At 39.1% G+C, this 24166-nt stretch overlaps 1 protein-coding gene across 6 annotated transcripts in view; it reads right to left on the reverse strand.

Annotated features, from left to right (window-relative positions):
* The window catches only part of GALNT1 (polypeptide N-acetylgalactosaminyltransferase 1), a 150302-nt gene that overhangs the window by 25637 nt on the left and 100499 nt on the right, over positions 1–24166 (reverse strand). For all 6 annotated transcript variants that reach the window (XM_089305805.1, XM_051851988.2, XM_051851985.3 and 3 more), the window contains 6 exons: positions 17946–18116; positions 16597–16714; positions 14899–15079; positions 13993–14132; positions 3669–3767; positions 3075–3209 (listed from right to left, as the gene is read on the reverse strand). In XM_089305805.1, coding sequence (XP_089161931.1) covers positions 3075–3209; positions 3669–3767; positions 13993–14132; positions 14899–15079; positions 16597–16714; positions 17946–18116 — 844 coding nt within the window. The remainder of the gene's footprint in view (positions 1–3074; positions 3210–3668; positions 3768–13992; positions 14133–14898; positions 15080–16596; positions 16715–17945; positions 18117–24166) is intronic.

A 24166-nucleotide genomic window follows, 5' to 3' on the forward strand; every position in this document is an offset into this window, starting at 1 on the left:
CCTATTTGAATTTTAAGCCAAACCAAACCTAATAGCTTCCAGTCATTTATTTTTCTTCTGTGTTGTGGTAAAACTGACAACTTGCATATAACAGGATACATCTGCAGATATCTCTATCAACAGTGACTTTAGGTTCAGTACAGCACACTTTGAACCTGGGAGAAAGTCACATGACTGTGGTTGTTTTCACTTTTTCATGCAGAGACTGTGTAGTTTACTGGTCGAGAGAATGGGCTTTGCAGTCAAACAGATGTGATCCAAACCAACTATGAGATCCTAAGCAAAAACTTAGCTGCTCTGTGACTCAGTTTTTAGTTTCCTCATTTATAAGAGGGCAAAAACTTACCTCACTGGGTTTCTGTGAGGAAATACTGAGCTAGTCTACAAAAAGTGCTGTCTAACCCAGAGTACATACTTAGTAAATGGTACTTATTGGAAAACTCAACATCTTAGCAATGTCCTGAGCAGCCCTGAGCATGATCAAGCAGCCAGAGAGCCACGGCTCTGTGTGCACACTGCTGCTGACGCCTTCGGTCTGTGTAACACAAAACAATGCCCAAGAACCCCCAAGCACTGCAGAGGTCCCTGCAAAGTATTTCTCAGTAGCATCCTTCATCAGGCCCATGGTCAGAGTTTCTAAAAACAACAACAAAGAACCAAGCACAATAAAAAATGTAGCGATCAGTTGAATTTTTCTCATCCCATCCCAATTTCTAAAAATGTCATTTTCACTTATCTAGATTCATTAAAATAAACTCACATCGAACATAGGTTACTGCTCCAGGCTAGGTATGTACCTATTTGATATCCAGATAGAATCTCCATAATTTAGGAGGTGAGAAGACCCACAAGAGATAGGGGCTCTGGTGAACAACCCTGTTCCAAACTAGCCTCTGGCTGCTGAGGGCCCTACAGAGTTCTGTGGCTCTCTCATCATAGTTCTCTGCAGAAGGCCAAACCCAAACCAACTGTTCTTCACATACAGAAAGCTTAATTGAGGGAACTGGACAAGCAAGCAACAAATATCTATCAGATGAGGATAAAACCTGTAATTAATCATTGCATAAAGTTCACTACTAACCTAAATATATATATGTATATATGTATGTATATACACACACATACCTACCTCCTGTCCTCAATCTCTAGCTGTAACTGCATCTGAATCCACATTTTATTACAGAAGGACAACCACAAGTAGTCAAAGCAAAAGAGCTTTGTGTCATGTAAATTTTATGCAACAATATGATAGGATGCCCTTATCTGCCTTCAGTTGGGATGTGACAGTGAGCGCTGCAGCAGCCATCTTGCAGCCACAAGGAAAAGCCAGAATATTATAGCAATGTTATCACTGACATAATTGTGCCACTGAATCCACACCAGAGGCATGTACCTCCAGAGATAAGAAATGAAACCTTCATTTAAGCTACTGTTAACAGGTTTTATACTGCATAATTAACATTATTTTCCAATATCTCAAAAGTGAGAAGCCTTTTCATTTTAAAAATGTTTTATTTATCACATGGTTGTAGGATACAACTGGCAACTAACTTACTGTCTGAAGCTAAAGATGTTCTACATCCTGTAGAGTGCATGGGGCAGTGACACTAAAAATGGCAGTAACATGCAGTAAGGGTAACCCTGGACAGAATATTTAGACCATCTCCAATGGCTACTTTACTGAGCTACTACTGTAGTTAGTACTGCTTTTACTACGGTTTGACACTATGAAAGCAGACTAAGGCTTTATCAAACGTGGTTTCTGTTCTCTAGGGTCTAATGGCCCAACAGTGGAGAAAAGACTGCTAGATAAACAGCCAAGAAAAAGAGCATCATGGAGGCCAGAGACAATTAAGTCAGAGTGAGAGCGCTCACTTCCAGCTGGGATTCTTGGAGATGGTGGAAAGCACAGTTCTTAGGAATGGGTTGGATTTGTCAGGCAGTGAAGTGGGAGCAGCAGATTGATTACTTAAGTAGTTCAGTTTGCATATGACACAGTACAGGGAGGAAAGGTAGCCAAAGTCCTAACTGGACAACATCGCCAGTTAAGGGAGAGAACAGAGCAGAGCAAGCCAAACGCACAATGGAACAGAGAGAAAGCTAAGAGAAGAACCTAAACAGCACTGCATCCAAGGGATATGTGGATTTGAAAATATCAACTGCTTAGCAACAGTAAGTACTGTAGGGAAGTTAAGAAAAATAGACTGGGGTGCTCCTGAGTTTGCATTCAGGAGCTGTTTTTATACATTGTCAGGTCAAGGCAACAGCCAATGTTGGAGGAGACCTGGAGACCCAGAGTCTGCATGCCAGAAGTTGGCCATTTGTTCTCTATGACACAAAGCAGGAGAAAAGACAGACATGCAGCAAGTCAAGTTTTTCCCAACATGAAATAGAAAATTAGTCATGTTTCTAAGCTAAAGGAAAGGAAACAGAGAAAAGACATGGAAGATGCTAATGCTGGTTCCAGAACTACAAAGCAGAAAAACAAGCTGAAAGACTAGGTAGACATGGGGAGAGGGGGGCAAGGTTTCTAAGATATGCTTGACTGACCTAATGTTCACTCCCCAAATGGCCACAACGGTGAGAAGTGGGCCGAGCTGAAGCCAGGAGCTTCCTCTAGGTCTCCCAGATGGGTGCAGGGCCCAAGCACTTGGGCCATCTTCCACTGGTTTCCCAGGCCATAGCAGAGAGCTGGATTGGAAGAGGAGCAGCTGGGACATGACACCACAGGCAAAGGCTTAACCTACTACAGCACACTGCCAGCCCCTGCTCCATTTCTGATCCAGCTCCCTGCTAATGGGCCTGGGAATACAAAAGACTGTCCAGGTACTTGGGTCCCTGCTACACATGTGGGAGATCTGGATGAAGTTCCTGGGTTCAGCCTGGCCCAGCCCTCGCAGTTGCAGACATCTGGGGAGTGAACCAGTGGATGCAAGATCTCTGTCTCTCGCTCTCTTTCTGTAACTCTGCCTTCCAAATAAATAAACAAATCTTGAAAAAAATTTCATTCCTTTTAAGTAAATAAATCCCATAATACATGTAATTTTATTCTTACAGGCAGCTGGATGACTTACCACTGGGTCATACTCCCAGAGCTGGTTGCCTTTGAGGTGGTGGCATTTGAGCATCGTGACTGGGCCATGCAGTTTGGAAACATCCAAGCAAAGGTCATCTGTTCGAATTTCTTTGTTGGCAGTATACGAGAAAACCTGGAACACAAAAAGGAATACACAGAAAGCTGTAACAATAAAAAATTAGCGTTTTAGATGTTCAAAAAGCTGGCAAGTAAAAAACCAGTACTTCAAGATACATAAATTTTGGGCTTTATTAAAATAATGGAGAATAAAATGACTCAGAAAAGCTGTCATTAAGTTCACACAGAGGAAAGCAAACAACACTGAGATCTCTGCATACACTGAGAGCGCTCTCAAGGTCTGTCACCTGCTTAAAAAGGGCAACATCAGTTTTGTGCTCCCCAATGGAAATACAGTTCTCACAGAGGCCTTCTACAAATGTTTCAGTAAAGAATCCTTAAGATTGAAGGCTCCATTCACTTTTATTCATGTATTATTTTTACTTTAAAGGTACAAAAATATTTACTGAATGTCATGGGAAAGCAAAATTAAATTCACAAATGCTCCCTTTTAAAGATTTATGAAGGTACTTACCTGATTACCTCCCATACCATGACAATTAAAAATTCCAACTTTTTCATTCTCTTTTCTGGCCATGTTATCAAGACACTGATTTGTTTCTACATTTCGAATCTACAGGACAATAAATAAGGAAAATATCATGAGTTAGAGAAGTTAACCACACTGGCAGACACATATAACCACTAAAAACCTTCCCTAGTGCTGCTCTGAAATGACCATGAATTCCTCGGATAAAGGCTACTCAGTCTGGGGACAAAAATGGGCTGCCTAGAGTCTGTTAAGTCTAGAAAGTTCTTACAGACTGTTTATATAATTTCTGTTTTTAAGTGGGAGGTCATTAGGGCCTGGATCCACTTGGCAAGTGGTCATTAGGGCCTGGATTCAGGAGTGTAGGGTCAAAGAGAGAGAGGGGCCTTCGGCTTTGCTAGCGTCTCCCTGGTTCTCCTCAAGCATGTGCAGGCTCAGCCCAGGGCAGCTCTGCTGTGTGGGCTCCCTGGGTACAGATCTTTCTCTTTAGCTAGAAGATGAGCACACAACATGCTCTCGTCTCAGGAGCCCTGAGGGTGGGCCTCCAGCTCCCCAGTGGCAGCCCTGTTCCACAGCAGGACAAGGTCCCTGGCTTTACTGAGGGAGAAAGGATCTCTGTTCAGACTCTGCTTGTTTCCTTGCCCTCCCCATCCTCCAATAGCTGGGATGAGGAAGCTTGTCTGGCTGTAGTTCTAGGGAGCCATCAGAAAATTCAAGGGCCAGGGATCTGGGCCAGTTGCCCTTGACTGTTCTTGTTGAAAGGCATTACTTTCTAAAGAGACTTTAGGTGGGTATTCAAGTCAAAGGACTTACAGCCTGGCTTACTGGAAATCTAAGTGTGGTGTAGTGTGAACTCCATTCTTTCATTAATCACTTGTTGATTACATAAAAATAACTTAAATCCACCATCAGAATTAGGAATATTTTAAGCACTGTCCCTGGAAATTTTGCTTCTTCTATAGTGCTGCAGTTTAAAAGCAAACAGTAAATTAAAGGACATTTAAAAGTCCTAAATCTATTTCCATGGATGTTACTGTATCAAGTAAGTGAGGGAGATGCACAATAGACTATAACTGTTGTGTCAAATCGAAAAAAAAAAATTAACTGTGTGTGATAAAGTGGGGTAAAGTTACAACCATAAACAAGAAGCCACTCACTTTTATAAACAAATGTATACTCTGAATATTATTCCAATACTTCAATAAGGCACTAACTGGTCCACATACATTCATTTATTTTAAAGATTTATTTATTTGAAAGAGTTATACAGAGAGAGGAGAGGCAGAGAGAGATCTTCCATTTACTGGTTCACTCCCCAATTGGCCTCAACAGCCGGAGCTGTGCCAATACAAAGCCAGGAGCCAGGAGCCTCTTCCAGGTCTCACACGTGGGTGCAGGGGCCAAAGGACTTAAGCCATCTTCCACTGCTTTCCCAGGCCATAGCAGAAAGCTGGATTGAAAATGGAACAGCCAGGTCTCGAACCGGTGCCCATATGGGATGCTGGCACTGCAGGTGGAGGCTTAACCCACCATGTCACTGTGCTGGCCCCCCACATACATTCTTAAAATATATTTGACGAAGCCAGCGCTGTGGCACAACAGGTTAAAGCCCTGGCCTGCAGTGCTGCCATCTCATATAGGTGCCGATTCGTATCCCATCTGCTCCGCTTCCGATCCAGCTATCTGCTGTGGCCTGGGAAAGCAGCAGAGGATGGCCCAAGTCCTTGGGTCTCTGAGCCCAAGTGGGAGACTCGGAAGAGGCTCCTGGCTTCAGATCAGCTGAGCTCTGGCCGTTGCAGTCATTTGGGGAGTGAACCAGTGGATGGAAGAACTATCCCTCTCTCTCTCTGGCTGTACCTCTCTCTGTCAATAAGTAAGTAAATTTAAGTAATTTTTTTAAGATTTATTTTATTTGAAAGAATAGGTGAGACAGATCTTCCATATGCATTTTTATTATAAAGGTTCAAAGGCACATGCATTAAGAATGGTATTATTCTCAGGAAGTCAGGCATAAGAACTGAGATTCTGAGAAGAGACCAAAGTTTAAATACAAGTTGTCTAAACTCTTTAAGATCAGTAACTGCCGGGAAGTGTCAGCCCTATGCTGTAGTTATGTGAAACAAACACACCCAGGTACCTGTATCAGAGTCTACCACAGGCAGGGTCAGCAACAGTAATAATCTGCACCATCACCTTATCACTAGCCACTTCCATCTCAGTTCATTCAAAAAAAGAGCTTTCAATTCTTTTTTTAAAAAACTAACACTTTCTCATCACAAAATTTTGGGATGGCTGCCTGAAACAAACCTATACTATCATTCCTCCAAAAACTTCCCCAATTCTCCTAATACCCTTTTTTCTATTACTAATACTACAACTTGTCCACTTACTCAAACTGGAAACCTCAAGCTTGTTTTTTATTTTATTTTTTTCTTTCTGAGTCCAATACATTTTATCAGTGCCCAGGAATTCTTTCATAATTCACATCATATTTATTATTTTAATCCAGGAGCCATTATACAGATTGTACCAAAGGTTTTATAGTTAAATAGAACTCTGAATAAAGCACACTTTCCAATATACCAGGAAGTGATCAGTTAGTATTTGATGATGGCCATCTTACTTGAAAAAATGCTAAAATACTTAGTTCCGCTGTGACAAGATGTGTCTATCTCACATGTTCACCTAAAATACCACTCTTTTTTAATTTTGGAGGCAGAAACAGATAAAGCTCCTATCCATTGGTTCCCTTCCCAAATGCCTGCGACAGCCAGGGCTGGGCCAGGCTAAAGCCAACAGCTAAACTCCATCTGGGTCACCATGTGGGTTGTAGGGATTCAAATACTTGAGCCATTTCTGTTTGCCCCCAGGGTACATATTAGCAGGAAGCTGGACTGGAAGCAAAGTAGCTAGGACTTGAACCAGGCACTCTGATATGGAATAAAGGCATCCTAAGAGGTGACTTAGCTGCTAAGCCAAATGCCCTCCAACCCTTTGTACTTCTAATCAAAATTATAAGTGTTAAGCTGTTGCCTGGGAAGCCTAGCTGTTGTGGGCATTTGAGGAGTGAACCAGCACACAGAAGATCTCTCTTGCTCTCTTTTTCTCTGCTTTTGAACAGTCGGAAAAAAAAATTACACATTTTTTAAAAAAATTACAAACTTTATCATCCTGTTTTCCTCAACTTTTTTCTTCCAAATAGGCTGTAAAGGTTGCTGAAGAAAGGTGATAAATGCTGCTGGAATGGTTACAGTAGAACCAATCTTATCCTCTGCTTTTCTCTCTCTGATATGGAAAACTATTTGGAAAAATTGTGTATCCTGTACCCAAACTCAAAACAAATTGAAAAAAAAAAAAAAAAGCGCCAGAATTCTCCCAAAATTTAATAGGGCTTCCGTTATTTTCTAAATATTTGCTTCCCTAGGTGATATTGCTAATAAATGACAGAAAGTAAATTGTTCTATGTTAGGCACTATTTTATAGAGTGTACACAAGGGTATTTCAAAAAGTTCGTGGAAAAACAGAATTAAAAGTTAAACTTATTTTGAGCAAAAAAATTCTGAAATCCATGCATAGGTTTTTCATAACACATTTTCCATGAACTCTTTTGAAGTCCCTATATCAAAGTTTATTCCATTCTCACAAATATTCTTATAATTAACTCTGGTTGTTTCCTGATATGGGAGATATTCTGACCACCAGATGTTACAAGTGCAGATTCTCCAAGGATTGGACATCATGACTTCCCTTCAGCTGTTAACTGGATCAGCAGGATAAGCTCAGTGAGGCCCAGGTGAGATGAGCTGTGATGTTTTAATCCCTGAATGGCTTTAGATGGCAGAGAGAATTCTGTAAGACTCAAACATGTGGCTCTTTGAAGCTGAAAGGATATTTGCTCTCCTCTACATACTGGGTGGCTAGAAAAGACTGTTTTCAGGGAATATGCTCCTAGTCTTATAGGAACACAAAGGGACAACCTCATCTATGGAGTTTGCAAGATATTTCCTTGAAGACACAAAAAACCAGGGGTAGATTCTGGGAATTTTTTTTTTTTTTTTCAGGATTCTAGTAGGGTGAAGATTTTAGTTTGGTGGGAATTAAGCGGAAGAGGAGAAAATTCAGGAACAAATATATTTTCTAGTGATGTTGAATCAGTTTCTCATAATTTAATTCCACATAGTTTTGAGGATATGTAACCAATTACCAGTCTTCTAGTGTGGTATGGAAATAGGAGCAAGTATTCCAATATCTTTTCCAACACTTGCTATTATGTGTTTTGTTTTGTTTTGAAATATAGCAGCCATCCTAGTGAATGTGAATTTGGTCCTTTCTTTTTTATCTTCCAATTTTCATTCTCCACCAGCTGACACCCATTTTTATTTCTGTGCAGAACTCCTTTAAGACCTGTATTCATTCATGATCAGCCCTTCTCCTTCTCTCCTGAAGCTATCAGAGCTCCCTAACAATCTCTATGGGCAGTCTTGATACTGTGGCTAAATACAATGACCAATTCGCAGCACCCATCTTACTTGATTCCTTTGCTGTATTTAACACAGGTGCTCAACTCTTCGTTCTTCAAACATACCTTTCATTTTAGTCTCTGGGACACTTCCTATTTCACTGGCCACTTCTACCTATCTCTTGCTGGTTTTTTGTTAATTCCTCCTCAAAACTGTCAACTCTGAGCTGTGCAATTTCTTATGGCTCAGTCCTCAGTCTTATCTTGCCTCCTGTATTTGATCCACTCAAGGTGACCTTTTGCAGTTCTGTGCCTTTAAAACTCATCTAAACACTGACAACCCTTAACTTTAGATCTTCACTGCCAAGTCTTCCTTCAAATCGCACTTATTTTTTAAAGATTTTATTTATTTATTTGAAAGTTAGATTTACAGACAGTGAGAAGGAGAGACAGAGAGAAAGGTCTTCCGTCCACTGGTTCACTCCCCCAAACGGCCACAACGGCTGGAGCTGCGCCGATCTGAAGGTGGGAGCCAGGAGATTCCTCCAGTCTCCCACACGGGTGCAGGGGCCCAAGGCCAAGGACTTGGGCCATCTTCTACTGCGTCCTCAGGCCATAGCAGAGAGCTGGACTGGAAGAGGAGCAGCTGGGACTAGAACCGGCACCCATTTGGGATGCTGGCACCACAGGCGGAGGATTAACCAACTGCGCCACAGCACCGGCTGCTCAAATTGCTTTTTTTTTTTTTTTTTTTTTTTTTTGACAGGCAGAGTGGACAGTGAGAGAGAGAGAGACAGAAAGAAAGGTCTTCCTTTACCATTGGTTCACCTTCCAATGGCCACTGCAGCCGGCATGCTGCACTGATCCGAAGCCAGGAGCCAGGTGCTTCTCCTGGTCTCCCATGGGGTGCAGGGCCCAAGGACTTGGGCCATCCTCCACTGCACTCCTGGGCCATAGCAGAGAGCTGGCCTGGAAGAGGGGCAACTGGACAGAATCCGGAGTCCCGACTGGGGCTAGAACCCGGTGTGCTGGCGCCGCAGGCAAATTAGCCTATTGAGCCACGGCACCAGCCTCAAATTGCATTTTTAAAAACTGTTAACTACCTACTCAGAATCTTCATTTGGACTTTAAGTGTAATGTGTAACCAGACTGCACTGCTGAATTCCTCTAGAATCTGCTCTTTCCATAGGCTTTTTCATTTCAGTAGAGCAACTCCAGAGTACCAGTGTCTCAGGCTAAAGAATTCTTGACTACACTCTTTGTTCCCATGTAGTTTTTGTCCAAAAAGCAGACAATCTGATCCCTTTCTAATGAAAGTTTGCTCATCTCTCTCTATGGCTTCCCATCTTACTCAAATAAAATCCAAAGTCTGGGTCACCATGGCCCACAAGCTCTCATTGTATCTTTGACCTTACCTGATACTACCCTCTCAACTTGTTTACTCTGTTTCTGAGAACTGACTTTTTTGGTGTCCCTGGAACATGGTAAGTACACGCTCATCTTAGGAACCTTTATTCCTTCTTTCCTTGTGCCCATTAATACTTCTTCCCAGAAATTTGTATGGCTTTGCTTATTCACTGCCTTTAGAATTTTGCTAAAATGTTACCTTATGAGAGGCCTTTCTCAACCACCCTACACAAAATGGCACCCTTATCCACACTTAGCATTCTCCATTTCTTTTACCTATTGTGTATTTTTCACAATTTATATTTCCCTACAGACTGGAAATCAACAGCAGGATCTCTATATTATTCATTGTTGTATTCCTATTGTTATGTTTTAAAGATTTATTTATTTGAAAGAGAGAGAGGGAGAAGAATGGAAGGAGAAATAAATATTATGAGATACATCGGGGGCCAACGCTGTGGCGCAGTGGGTTAAAGCCCTGGCCTGCAGCACTGGCATCCCATATGGGCACTGGTTCTAGTCCCGGCTGCTCTACTTTGGATCCTGCATTGGGAAGGCAGTGGAAGATGGCCCAAGTCCCTGGGCCCCTGTACCCACATGGGAGACCCATAAGACGCTCCTGTCACCTGGCTTCGGATTGGCTCAGCTCCAGTCATTGCAGCCATTTGGGGAGTGAACCAGCTGATGGAAGACCTCTCTGTCTCTACCTCTCTCTGTAACTCTTTCAAATAAAAAAGATAATAAAAAAAAAATTTCAACTTTCATCCAGTAGGTTCACTCCCAAAATACCCAACCTGCTGGAGTTAGGCCAAGCCAAAGCCAGGAGCCAGAAACTCCATGAAGGTCACCCATTTGGGTGGCAGAAAACCAGTTCTTGGGCCTTTACCTACTGTATCCCAGGTGCATTAGCAGGAAGCTCGATCTGAAGTGTAGAGTAACCAGGACTTGAACCAGGCATTCAGATATGGGATGCAGGTGCTCCAAGTGGTGTGAACCTGCTGCACCACACGCTTACCCCATATTCCTAGTATTCAAAGTCATATCTATTATACAGTAAGTCCTTAAATATTTGTTGAATGGATGAAAAGACTTAAGTGACAACCTTCTAGGAGGTTGCTTATCCTAAAGGTCATGAAGATTTAACCCCTAGAGAGGGACTGGTGGTGACTATCTACACATACCATCATTTGTGCTGTGACTACTATCCTTTTTTTATTTTTTTGACAGGCAGAGTTAGACAGTGAGAGAGAGAGAGAGAAAGAGAGAGAGAGAGAGAAAGGTCTTCCCTCTGTTGGTTCACCCCCAAAATGGCCACTACGGCTGGTGCGCTGCACTGATCCGAAGCCAGGAGCCAGGTGCCCCCTCCTGGTCTCCTATGCAGGTGCAGGGCCCAAGTACTTGGGCCATCCTCCACTACCCTCCTGGGCCACAGCAGAGAGCTAGACTGGAAGAGGAGCAACCAGGACAGAATCCAGTGCCCCAACTGGGACTAGAACCCGGGGTGCCAGCGCCGCAGGTGGAGGATTAGCCTAGTGAGCCGCGGTACCGGCCCCTCCTATCCTTTTTAATCACAGAAAGGTTGGGTGCCCCATCCTAACACACACACACTTGGCATCATATTTTTTCTAAAAGCCTATTTTATAATTAAAAGATCATAAAGACTTGCAATGAATTACGGATGGTACAGTGTGTTAAACATGTCATTATGTAAGAGAATAGTGGAAAAAAGGCAAGATCCAACAGTATATCTGTATCCCCAGGTGTGTCAAGTCAATGGAAACTAAACTCTTTCAGAGAAGGAGTGGGGGAAAAAGGTAATTCTTAGACTTAAGCAGTAAAGAAGGAAGAAAGAAACAAGAACAAATTTAATTTTAGCTTTATCAACTAGAGAAATCCATCCATAAAGGCTCCCAGTGATTAAAGACAAGCTGGAACAATAGGTAAGTGAGGATAAGGAAGGATGCCAGTGACTGCTGCTCACTGCATATCCTAGGAGTCAACGCATTTTGTTAAGACCATTAATATCTTAGGATATATTGTGGCAACTACTCAATTCTGCTGTAGTTCAAAAGTCGTATATGACCATGTTCTAATAGAAGTTTATTTTCAAAAATGGACAGCAGGCTGAATTGAGCCGGCAGGCTATTGTGTACAGACAACCATAGTTCTGTCCTACTAGAACTCTCGCTTCTCCTTCTCCAGAGCCTGGAAGCTGTCTGATTATAGGATCGAAATAAGGATGGCTGAATCTCTTTTACAAAAGGCGTATGTCCAAGTAATACCTTTTGACGACTAAGACTGCCCCAGAAAAAAATAAGCCAAATTTCAAGGAAAGAGTTTGAGCAAAAGGGTGGAGGAGGTAGTGATTACACTACAACATGGCAAAAATTCTGTGTTCTTTGGGAAAGAAGGCACAGGATAAAGGAAAGCATGTGTTTTTACCAGAAAGATGAAAAGTGAAAAAAGGGGCTAACCAAAGATACAAGAAACATCTGGTAGCAAATGCTACAAACGGTAATATAAGATCATAGAAGAAAATGCTCATCTACCGTAAAAACTGGTGGTCCAAACTTTTTTTTTTTTTTTTATTTTGACAGGCAGAGTGGACAGTGAGAGAGAGAGACAGAGAGAAAGGTCTTCCTTTGCCGTTGGTTCACCCTCCAATGGCCGCCGCGGCCGGCGCGCTGCGGCCGGCGCAGCGCGCTGATCCGATGGCAGGAGCCAGGAGCCAGGTGCTTTTCCTGGTCTCCCATGGGGTGCAGGGCCCAAGCACCTGGGCCATCCTCCACTGCACTCCCTGGCCACAGCAGAGGGCTGGCCTGGAAGAGGGGCAACCGGGACAGAATCCGGCGCCCCGACCGGGACTAGAACCCGGTGTGCCGGCGCTGCTAGGCGGAGGATTAGCCTAGTGAGCCGCGGCGCCGGCGGTCCAAACTTTTTGATTGCAAATCAGAACAAAACCAACTAAAAACAAAATCCCTTTCTTGTATCCAGTGGACATGCACATATCCTATTCTAAACTATTTTTTAAAAAGTGATCATAAACAGTTAGATTGATTTACTATCCACTATTGAGATTTGTTGAAAAATCTCTGCCTGGATATAAAAAAGGCAGCTTTGGGGGAGTTAGATGATTAAGAAAAGATACTGAGAATTTTCATGGTCTAACAAACAGCTTGGAGTATCATACTACAATAAGCAAAGCACTGTTCCAAAAACCAGAGGGAAAATGTCAGTTAAACTGCAAATTGGTGGGTCCAGCATTGTGGCGCGGTGGGTTAAATTGCTGCCTCCAATTCCGGCATCCCACATGGGCTCTGTTTCAAGCCTCCACTGCTCCACTACTGTTATGCCTGGGAAAAGAGCGGAAGATGGCCCACCCAGGGAGAACTAGATGGAGTTCCAGACTCGTGGTTTCAGCCTAGTCCAACCTGGCTGCTGCAGCAATTTGGAGACTGAACCAGTGGATGGAAGATCTCTGCCTTTCTCTCTCTCTCTAACTCACCCTTTCAAATAAACAAATAAATCTTAAATTTTTTTTCCTGAATTGGTGAAAGTACTAGCTTAAAGTAGATTGTAATAATTCAGGAATGTACATGGAAATCTTTAGGTCAAACATGAAAACAAAAGAATGATAACTAAGAAGTAGAAGAGAAACAAACAGATGAAAAGAATGGCTTGTTTCAAAGAGAAGGTAGAAAAATCAAAGTTTCTGAGACAATTTTGACCTAGGTGCTGAACATGTTGGAAGACAGTGACTGGAAGACAGATATTCTGTGATTATGGTAGAATAGGGCACAAAAAATAGTTCCTTGTGATCCACCAAAAGGTAAGAATACAAAACTCTTCTATATCAAATCCAAAAATATGGGTACCCATAGGGACAAAAAGGCTAAATTCCAAAGCACAAGTAATTTGTGATAACTATTATAAACAATAAGCAAATTATTTTAAATTTCAATAAAATTTGAATTCAAAAAGCATGGGCAAAACCAAACATGTTTACCAATATTCTTTCTAACCTTCCTATAAAAACTGAGGGATTTAAAACACACAAAGGAAAGATAAATGTGTGCCCAAAATACAATTATGGTCTTTTAAGTTATTTATGATTTCTCCTGACTTTGAAGTTCATCAACCTTTATGAATATATTATTTCAATTAAAGCAGTTAGTATGTTAAAATAGTAAGTTTACAAAAGATACTGCTACACTGTAACAAGAATACAACTGTGAGGTTAGGGATACAGCATTATTATTTCAACAAGATATAACATGATAATAAGACTTCAACTTATAAAGTAAATACTGTCATTGTCATCTAATAAGAACTTTCTTACACTTGAGATTATATGATTTTAACATAATGGTACTTTCCTTGTTGGAACTTTAATCTCTATTTTTTAAGAACATAGTAACTACACAGAATGTATACATTTTTTACCTCTCCCAATGAGAAATAGTGACATGGAATTTGAGAATCAGGATAAATATTCTCTAGGTACCAAGAGAAAGGTTTGCACTGTAGCTTGTGTCTCAGACCAAGTCTCGATGATATATCTCCATAATCTACCTTTGTAACACCTGTTGAAAGAAACAATTGATTCTGAATTATTAGTGTTCTATTAAGTAACACTCATCTGCTTATATGTAGACTCTAAAAAGCCAGATGAATGGCAAAAGCGGAATCATTTAGGTGATGTGTGACTAAATCAATGATTTAACATTGAATTTACCTCCCAAAGTATAAAACAAGGAAGACATTAAAATACATTTTATTTTTAAGGAAAAAATTAAACTTATGGGAGAATGCAATATATGACCAAAATACTACATACTAGTATGTCATAATGGGATCAGAAAAGTTTATGTTAAGACAAAAACAAAAAGGATTGTTAACTGAATAATGCAAAAGCGCATGTCACATAGGTTCTGCACTTGCTGGTAATAATGGCCTCATGGAAGGCTTTTATGATGGCATCAGGGGTCGGCTTATAGAGTGCTCATGACCCATTGCTAAACAACAATATTGTTATGTTGGTTAAAAAAGTAAAGAATCCAGAGAAAGTCATATAAGTATGGAAAATGAATGAAAATTAACAAAATAAAACTTCATAGGAACAGAGGTCCCAGGATTAGGTTAAAAAAAAAACCACACAGAACATGGGTAACACCAGGGATAGCAAAACTGATCTGGATAACTCTGTATTATTGCTAATAATGTATAGCTCTTCTGCAAAGAACTTTCTTACTATGTGTCATTTCATTAATTCCTTAAAATGATCTGATAAGGTAGGTACCTTCCAAGGACAAGAAAGTACACTATTTTTCTAATGCAAAATAAGCTAACCTGGAGAGATTATATAGAAAAAATTCTTGAATTCATCCATCCACACTTCTGCAAGTCGTCTGTTATTTTTATTGATAATCTGCCCCGTGCCTCCTGGAAACGTGTAAGGTGTAGCTTTCCGAAACACATGTCCAACATGTGAGCATGTAACAATTTCCAAAGTTCCTCCACACTGCCAAATCTGAAAACAACAGGAAAGAGTGCCATGTAAGACAATCCTGGGTAACCAGGAAAAGTTCATCTTAATCTTCCCATGGTGCCTCTCTTAAAATTGTAATCCGCAAAAGCCTTCCAAAACTACTTCCACACTATCAAGTCTGAGAGCAGCAGCAAAGGGAGCCATATCAGACACTGATTATTTAGTGTCAATTAGAATTTTATGGAATCCAGGGCAAACCATGGGGCTCCTATTATATGATTACACAGCCAGTAGTTCCTTAGCAGCAAAGGTTTCTAATTTTCGACTGTGGTCCAATAAAAATAATTACAAAATACAGCAAAAGATAGGTTGAGGGCTAGATGCAGGCTATGACTCTTAAGAAGATCATGAACTCAAACAGATGAACTGCAACCAGCCCTTGTTAATATGGACATATGGTTTTATGAAATGTGCAAGTTTTTTAAGTGCATAATATATTTACTAATTGGTTTATGGCTAAAAAAAAAAAATCAAAACTGACCATGGAGTACACAAGCCAAATTCATTATTTCTTCTCTCCAAACTTATGTCACAACTTGTACATTAAACAGAACCTAAAACTCTAAACTGGAGTCACTGTGGGTTCCTCAGTGAAACAGTTGTAGCATGTCTGTTGTCTTTATTAGAATAAAAACAAAAAAGTACAAAAGAAAGATCCCTAATTACAGGCTTATTTCCTTAATTTAACAGAATCCTTTCAAAATACAGTTTTCTAAGTTAAAAATCTCATTGTGATTTGCAATTAAAATCACCTTTTGAGAATTTTCAATTTTGTTAAATATTCAATGCCTACTTCCAAGTCTTCCCAGGGTCATAAAGTGCTGTCCTGGATAGGATCTCTAGGATAACTTAGAGTCCAAACTTCTCCTTTTACAAGTCAGCAAAGCAATTCGCTAAGAATTAAGTGAGCTTGCTGGCTCAGATTACAGTATACTTTAGTATAATTTCCATTATAAGTTATGTGACTAAAATTCATTAAAAAATACAATGTTATCAATCATGTTGATTTTAGTGACCATAAAATGCAAAGATCTTAGCTACAGTCAACTGTGTTAAATTAGAGTCATTTCAGAATTATTTCACCTTTTTCTTTTTATAGAAAAATAAAAACTGATAAAGTGACCAGGTTTTATCTAGGAGAACAATTTTTACAGAAAGAAAAGGCATATTATATAATGTAAACTTATGTTTTTGGCAGTTAAGTGCCGAAGTATTAGTTTTTAATTTTTTAAGAGTTTGATTATGTCCTTGAAATTAACAGAAATGAAAAACAACAAGGGAATCCTGTGTAATTTTTATAGCTGAACTATTATGATAACTATTTGTCCAAACAGCTTATAATGAACCCTTAATAGTATCATCATTTTATTTAACAAAGGCTTCGAAGTTGGATTAAATGTATTAAATTTGATGTTCATATTTATTTATAGATAACAAATCATCAAAGTATATCCATATTTAAAGTTAAATAAACACTTATTCTCTCAGAGGAAACTTACCCTAAAGGAAATTTCTAGGTTTTCTCCTCCCCAAATATCCATTCCAGCATCATATGTGCCAATTTCCTGAAAGTAATCTCTGTCTATTGAAAAAAGGCCTCCTGCCATTGTAGGTGTTCTGAAATTCAATCATAATACTATGCCATTAATTTTAACCATTTAAAAGTACCATAGTTTTACACCTGTTATAACTACAGAATAAACTCTTATTATACTCTTTAAGAAACTTTTCACTGATCCCAGGGACTTTTTGTATCAGATATAACCAGTAACCTAGTAATGCTGACTGCTAGGCCTGCTCTGTCATAGTTTTTGCCAAGACACCCCTGTCTGCTACACTTCCAAGGGTGTTCCCTTAAATTGAAGCTATTCCCAAAATCCTCTTCATCTGCCTCTGTGCTCACTCCATAGTTCCTAGCAACTATAAAGGCAGTTTACTATACTAATCGACTAGACTCAGGTTAGAGTTAGCATGCCAGGATCTAACGGGTGGTAAATACAGTAAAGGAGATGAAGTATAAGTAAAATCAATATATTTCTTCTATATATGACCAGGAATGGTTTATTTCTGTAAAAGAACAGCCTAATTCAGCTTGGAATTCATAAGAAAGCAGATCTAAGAGGCTCACAAGGGTATGAGCTGAAGGAACTCTTAATTACTATAGAAGCAGAAGGCTGATATAAGTGGGATAAATAGTAGGATGGTTCAAAAAGCCCTAAAGTCTCAACTTCATATTCTGAACACTATCAATATTTTTATCCCTTTCCAAAAAAAAAAAAAACTATATATGACAAAGTATAGAACAACATCATCAGAAAATGCATTAATGGAAATCCTTTTTTATAAAATTTGTGTTAATTCTAGTGATTCTTATGTTAGAAACAAGCTTTTCTAACCTTCCCAGCCAGTAACTACCATCCAGATGGAACAAGTCTGAATTTAAAATCTTACATTATAGTACAAAGACCCAGTTTTAGGTAATATTTTTGCATACAGACATTTGAAATTAAGGAGTAGTGTGACATAAACCCAGTATTTTTTTATCTTTAACTGAATTAAAGACTTAACCATCTCCAAAATGTTCATATAGGAACCAATCAACACATATGGATGTTGTCATCATTTCTCACAAACACTAGGTTTATACAATAAACAAAAAAGTTCTTTTGACTGGAGAAAAAAATCCTTTTTAAAATATGTATGTGAAAGATGGTTCTTAAATACACTATAAGAAAACTTAAATGATTTTAAGTTTTCCAAAACAGTCTTATAATCCTTTTTTATGATTCCCAAAGCTTCACAATCCTGTCAGTAACACTAGCGGAAAGATGTCTCACTAATTAATTACCTGACAGGAAGAGTTCGATCACCTTTCCTTCTATCCATTTCTCTTTGGGGAACAGGATACCAGCGAAAATTGAGCTTCCAGTTGAACCCACCATAGGTCATATCAGAGCCTGCCATGTATTCAAAAGTATCATCGCTGATAACATCAATTATAGGGCAGACTACTGTTCTCCTAAAATCATAAAAGGAAATTAAAAAAAACTTAAAACATTCTTGTTTGATGCCTACTATGACCGTGTAAGAACTGCATACTAAATGTTTTAAAATAAAAACATTCTATACTGTTAAAGACAACAGTGAAAAAATTTTCTGCCATGTATTACACCAACTACTATAATTAATTATTGGCCAATAACCTTCTGTCCCCTTTTCATTCATACTTTTACATATATGCCACATGTAAAAATACTTAAAAACATTCCTATGTTTTCAAAAATAATGCTTTTAGTTCATCTTTTTTTTTCTTTTATTTAATGAATATAAATTTCCAAAGTACAGAATATTCATTACAATGGCTCCCCCCATAACGTCCCTCCAACCCACAACCCTCCCCTTATTCATTCCCTCTCCCCTTCCATTCACATCAAGATTCATTTTCGATTCTCTTTATATACAGAAGATCAGTTTAGCATACATTAAGTAAAGATTTCAACAGTTTGCTCCCACACAGAAACATAAAGTGAAAAATACTGTTTGAGTACTAGTTATAGCATTAAATCTCAATGTACAGCACACTAAGGCCAAAGATCCTACATGAGGAGTAAGTGCACAGTGACTCCTGTTGTTGACAGAAATGGATAGATTCCTGGACACATGCAACCTACCTAAATTGAACCATGAAGACATCGAAAACCTAAACAGACCCATAACTGAGACAGAAATTGAAACAGTAATAAAGGCCCTCCCAACAAAGAAAAGCCCAGGACCAGATGGATTCACTGCTGAATTCTACCAGACATTTAAAGAAGAACTAACTCCAATTCTCAAACTATTCAGAACAATCGAAGAAGAGGGAATCCTCCCAAATTCTTTCTATGAAGCCAGCATCACCTTAATTCCTAAGCCGGAAAAAGATGCAGCATTGAAAGAGAATTACAGACCAATATCCCTGATGAACATAGATGCAAAAATCCTCAATAAAATTCTCGCCAATAAAATGCAACAACACATCAGAAAGATCATTCACCCAGACCAAGTGGGATTTATCCCTGGTATGCAGGGATGGTTTAATGTGCACAAGACAATCAATGTGATACACCACATTAACAGACTGCAGAAGAAAAACCATATGATTCTCTCAATAGATGCCGAGAAAGCATTTGATAAAATACAACACACGTTCATGATGAAAACTCTAAGCAAACTGGGTTTGGAAGGAACATTCCTCAATACAATCAAAGCAATCTATGAAAAACCCACAGCCAACATCCTATTGAATGGGGAAAAGTTGGAAGCATTTCCACTGAGATCTGGTACCAGACAGGGATGCCCACTCTCACCACTGCTATTCAATATAGTTTTGGAGGTTCTAGCCAGAGCTATTAGGCAAGAAAAAGAAATTAAAGGGATACAAATTGGGAAGGAAGAACTCAAACTATCCCTCTTTGCAGATGACATGATTCTTTATTTAGGGGACCCAAAGAACTCTACTAAGAGACTACTGGAACTCATAGAAGAGTTTGGCCAAGTAGCAGGGTATAAAATCAATGCACAAAAATCAACAGCCTTTGTATACACAGACAATGCCATGGTTGAGGAAGAACTTCTAAGATCAATCCCATTCACAATAGCTACAAAAACAATCAAATACCTTGGAATAAACGTAACCAAGGACGTTAAAGATCTCTACAATGAAAATTACAAAACCTTAAAGAAAGAAATAGAATTGGATACCAAGAAATGGAAAAATCTTCCATGCTCATGGATTGGAAGAATCAATATCATCAAAATGTCCATTCTCCCAAAAGCAATTTATAGATTCAATGCAATACCAATCAAGATACCGAAGACCTTCTTCTCAGATCTGGAAAAAATGATGCTGAAATTTATATGGAGACACAGGAGACCTCGAATAGCTAAAGCAATCTTGTACAACAAAAACGAAGCTGGAGGCATCACAATACCAGATTTCAGGACATACTACAGGGCAGTTGTAATCAAAACAGCATGGTACTGGTACAGAAACAGATGGATAGACCAATGGAACAGAACTGAAACACCAGAAATCAATCCAAACATCTACAGCCAACTCATATTTGATCAAGGGTCCAAAACCAATCCCTGGAGTAAGGACAGTCTATTCAATAAATGGTGCTGGGAAAACTGGATTTCCACGTGCAGAATCATGAAGCAAGACCCCTACCTTTCACCTTACACAAAAATCCACTCAACATGGATTAAAGACTTAAATCTACAACCTGACACCATCAAATTATTAGAGAGCATTGGAAAAACCCTGCAAGATATAGGTACCGGCAATGACTTCTTGGAAAAGACCCCAGAAGCACAGACAGTCAAAGCCAAAATTAACATTTGGGATTGCATCAAATTGAGAAGTTTCTGTACTGCAAAAGAAACAGTCAGGAGAGTGAAGAGGCAACCGACAGAATGAGAAAAAATATTTGCAAACTATGCAACTGATAAAGGGTTGATAACCAGAATCTACAAAGAAATCAAGAAACTCCACAAGATCAAAACCAACAACCCACTTAAGAGATGGGCCAAGGACCTCAATAGACATCTTTCAAAAGAAGAGATCCAAATGGCCAACAGACACATGAAAAAATGTTCAAGATCACTAGCAATCAGGGAAATGCAAATCAAAACCACAATAAGGTTTCACCTCACCCGGGTTAGAATGGCTCACATTCAGAAATCTACCAACAATAGATGCTGGAGAGGATGTGGGGAAAAAGGGACACTAACCCACTGTTGGTGGGAATGCAAACTGGTTAAGCCACTATGGAAGTCAGTCTGGAGATTCCTCAGAAACCTGAATATAACCCTACCATTCAACCCAGCCATCCCACTCCTTGGAATTTACCCAAAGGAAATTAAATTGGCAAATAGAAAAGCAGTCTGCACATTAATGTTTATTGCAGCTCAATTCACAATAGCTAAGACCTGGAACCAACCCAAATGCACATCAACAGTAGACTGGATAAAGAAATTATGGGACATGTACTCTATAGAATACTATACAGCAGTCAAAAACAACGAAACCCAGTCATTTGCAACGAGATGGAGGAAATTGGAAAACATCCTGCTGAGTGAATTAAGCCAGTCCCAAAGGGACAAATATCATATGTTCTCCCTGATTGGCGACAACTAACTGAGCACCAAAGGGGAAACTTGTTGAAGTGAAATGGACACTATGAGAAACAGTGACTTGATCAGCTCTTGTCCTGACGGTTGATGTACAATGTAATACTTTAGTTCATCTTAAACAACTCTTGGACATTTGTATTCTTCATAGGCTTTTGCTATTAAGATGAATATGATAATATTTTGCTTTAAGAGTTAACTTACAGCAGTGATATTATTGAATTAAAGGTACTATTCTTTACTGCTTTCCAGAAGTTTTGAACGTATATGCATATTTTCCTCCCTGTAGTTTCTTCATAATGCTATCAACTTTGGATGTTATTTTCTTACATTTCTGACAATATAATAACATTAACTTCTCAAGATTTTCAGAATTTGTTTTCTAATTACTAGAAAGGATGTCTTCCCTGAGGTTTGTATTCTTTCATACAAACTAACCATATATTTAAAAAATGTTCAATTATCGTGCCTATTTTTATAAATCTGAAAAAAACAAACCCTCATAAATGTCCCCAGCCCTTTCTAAGGAAAGGTGCCTCTTAGCCTTTGGTAGCCCTATTTTACAATATGTGGTATCTACCCAGCCAACTTGTGTTTTATTTATCTTTCCCTCTCCTGACATTATGAAGACACCTTCCAATACTACTTTTTTTTTATAAAACAGATTTTTGCTTTTCACATTTAAGTCTTTAATCCTCATGTGACTGATTTTGAGTATGATGTTGGTATCTAACTTCATTTATTTTACTATAGATAACCGATTGTTCCTTTTTCCTGATGTAATTATCAGTGCTTACTGTCTTAAGTCTGTCTAAATGAAGTCTGCAGATAAAAACAGGCTAGTTTCTAGACACAACCCTATTAAACCAGACCATCTGTGAGTTCCAGCATCAGTACATCACTGCCATTACCAATATAGCTTTACAACAAGTCCTGCTGTCTGACAGGGAAGGCTCTTATACTTGATTCTCCTTCAGAAACCTGAGTCTTCTTCAGGAGCATTTTACTATATCTGTTATTTTTCCATTTCTTTTTAAATGTTAGAATCAGCCTGTCTAGTTTCTCAAAGAAAATTCTGTTGAGACCCCCAACTGGAACCACATTGAATTTACACATCAATTTGGAGAGAACTGATATTTTAAGGATGTTAACTTTTATATTCAGAAATTTCATCTTCCTTTCCACTTATTTTTATATAATTTTAATTAAGCATTTAGTTATAAAATCAGTCATTTTACTAATTTATGTATCTTTAGATAAAGTTATTCCTAAGTACAGTCTGTTTCCTTCACTGCTAGTATAAATGGTGTATTTTCCTTTTACATTGTGTTTTCTAATCATTCCTTGTTTGCATGAAGAAGGCAACTGATTTTTTTTTAAGATTTATTTATCTATTTGAAAGGCAGAAAAACAGAGAGAAGGAAGGAGAGACACACACAGGGAGAGAAATTTTCCATCTGTTGGTTTACCCCGCAAATGGCTGCAGGTTGGGCCAGGCTGAAGCCAGGATTCATGAGCTTCTTCCGGGTCTCCCACGTGGGTGGGGACCCAAGTATTTGGGTCATCTTCTGGGCTTTCCCAGGTACATTAGCAGGGAACTGGATTGGAAGTAGAGCAGCTGGGACTTGAACTGGTGCCCATATGGGATGCTAGCACTACAGGTGAAGGCTTCATATACTATGCCACAATGATGGCCCCAGCAACTGACTTTTCTATTGTGACCTCATGTTTGGCACATTGCTAAGTTCTTATTTCCTTTATTTTATGGGTAGATTACTTATCTTCACAGTTAAACACATCATCTGCAAGTGACAAAGCATTTATTTTCCATTCCATTAAATAAACAGATTCTATAATGAAACTCAAGACTAATAATTTGGGGCATTCTTGTTCCCTATCTCTTCAAAAAATGTTTTCAACATTTCCTCATTAAATGTGACATTTGCTTAAGACTTTTTTTTAAAGTTATCCTTTCTTCAGTTAGTAAATTTCCATTTTATAATAGTTGGTTAAATATTTCCTAATCAGAAGTGAATGTTAAATTTTAGTGAACTTACTTCTGTATCTATGGAAGCCATCACCAGTTTTAAATCCGAAATTTATAATCAAAGATTTAAAAATATGCTAGTGGAATATATTACAATAATAGGGTTTGTAATATTAAGCTAAACCAACCAGTCAAGCTATGTTATACGAGTACACATGGATTTCAAATTGTTTTTACACTTGGGGCTGACACTAGCTTCCTACATCTCATGTTGGAGTACCTGGGTTTAAGTCCCAGCTCCAGCCCTATTCCAGCTTCCTGCTAATGCATACAATGAAGGCAAAAGTGATGGCTCAAGTAAGTAGATTCCTGCTACCCATGTGGGAGACACGGACTGCACTGCAGCTCCTACCCCACTCAGGCCCTAGTAGGAGGCATCTTGAGGAGTGAACCCAATGGATGGCTCTCTCTCTCAAAAAAATAAATTAAGAAAATCTTCTGGCACCAAAATAAATTTTTAATTTTTCCACAAACATTTTGAAACATTCTAGTACAACTCACACTGGAAATCATTCTGGTCCTTATTTCACCTGGTTTTCTTTAATACTTCTCTCACCATCTCACACTGCCCTTTCAGAGTTTTGGCTATTGCTGCTAAAGGTTCATCTGTGACTTACAGAGAGCAGTTTACAGAGATAATCCATTTCTTTTTTTCTTCAGGAAAGTTCCTCTTTCCTCCGGATGCTGGATTTTACCACTGGTCTAATTTATTTATTTATTCATCTTTGAAAGGAGAGAGAAGTAAATCCAGCATTTGCTAACATAACCAATGCAGTAGCTTCAGTTCCCCTCACATTCCCCTTAGTGGTGAAAGTTTGCCCCACTAAAATCTAACCCTTAATGTTAAACTA

Source organism: Oryctolagus cuniculus, chromosome 10 (genome assembly GCF_051225735.1).
Source record: "Oryctolagus cuniculus isolate XC-2025 breed Fujian yellow rabbit chromosome 10, ASM5122573v1, whole genome shotgun sequence".
NCBI classification, from domain to species: Eukaryota; Metazoa; Chordata; class Mammalia; order Lagomorpha; family Leporidae; genus Oryctolagus; species Oryctolagus cuniculus.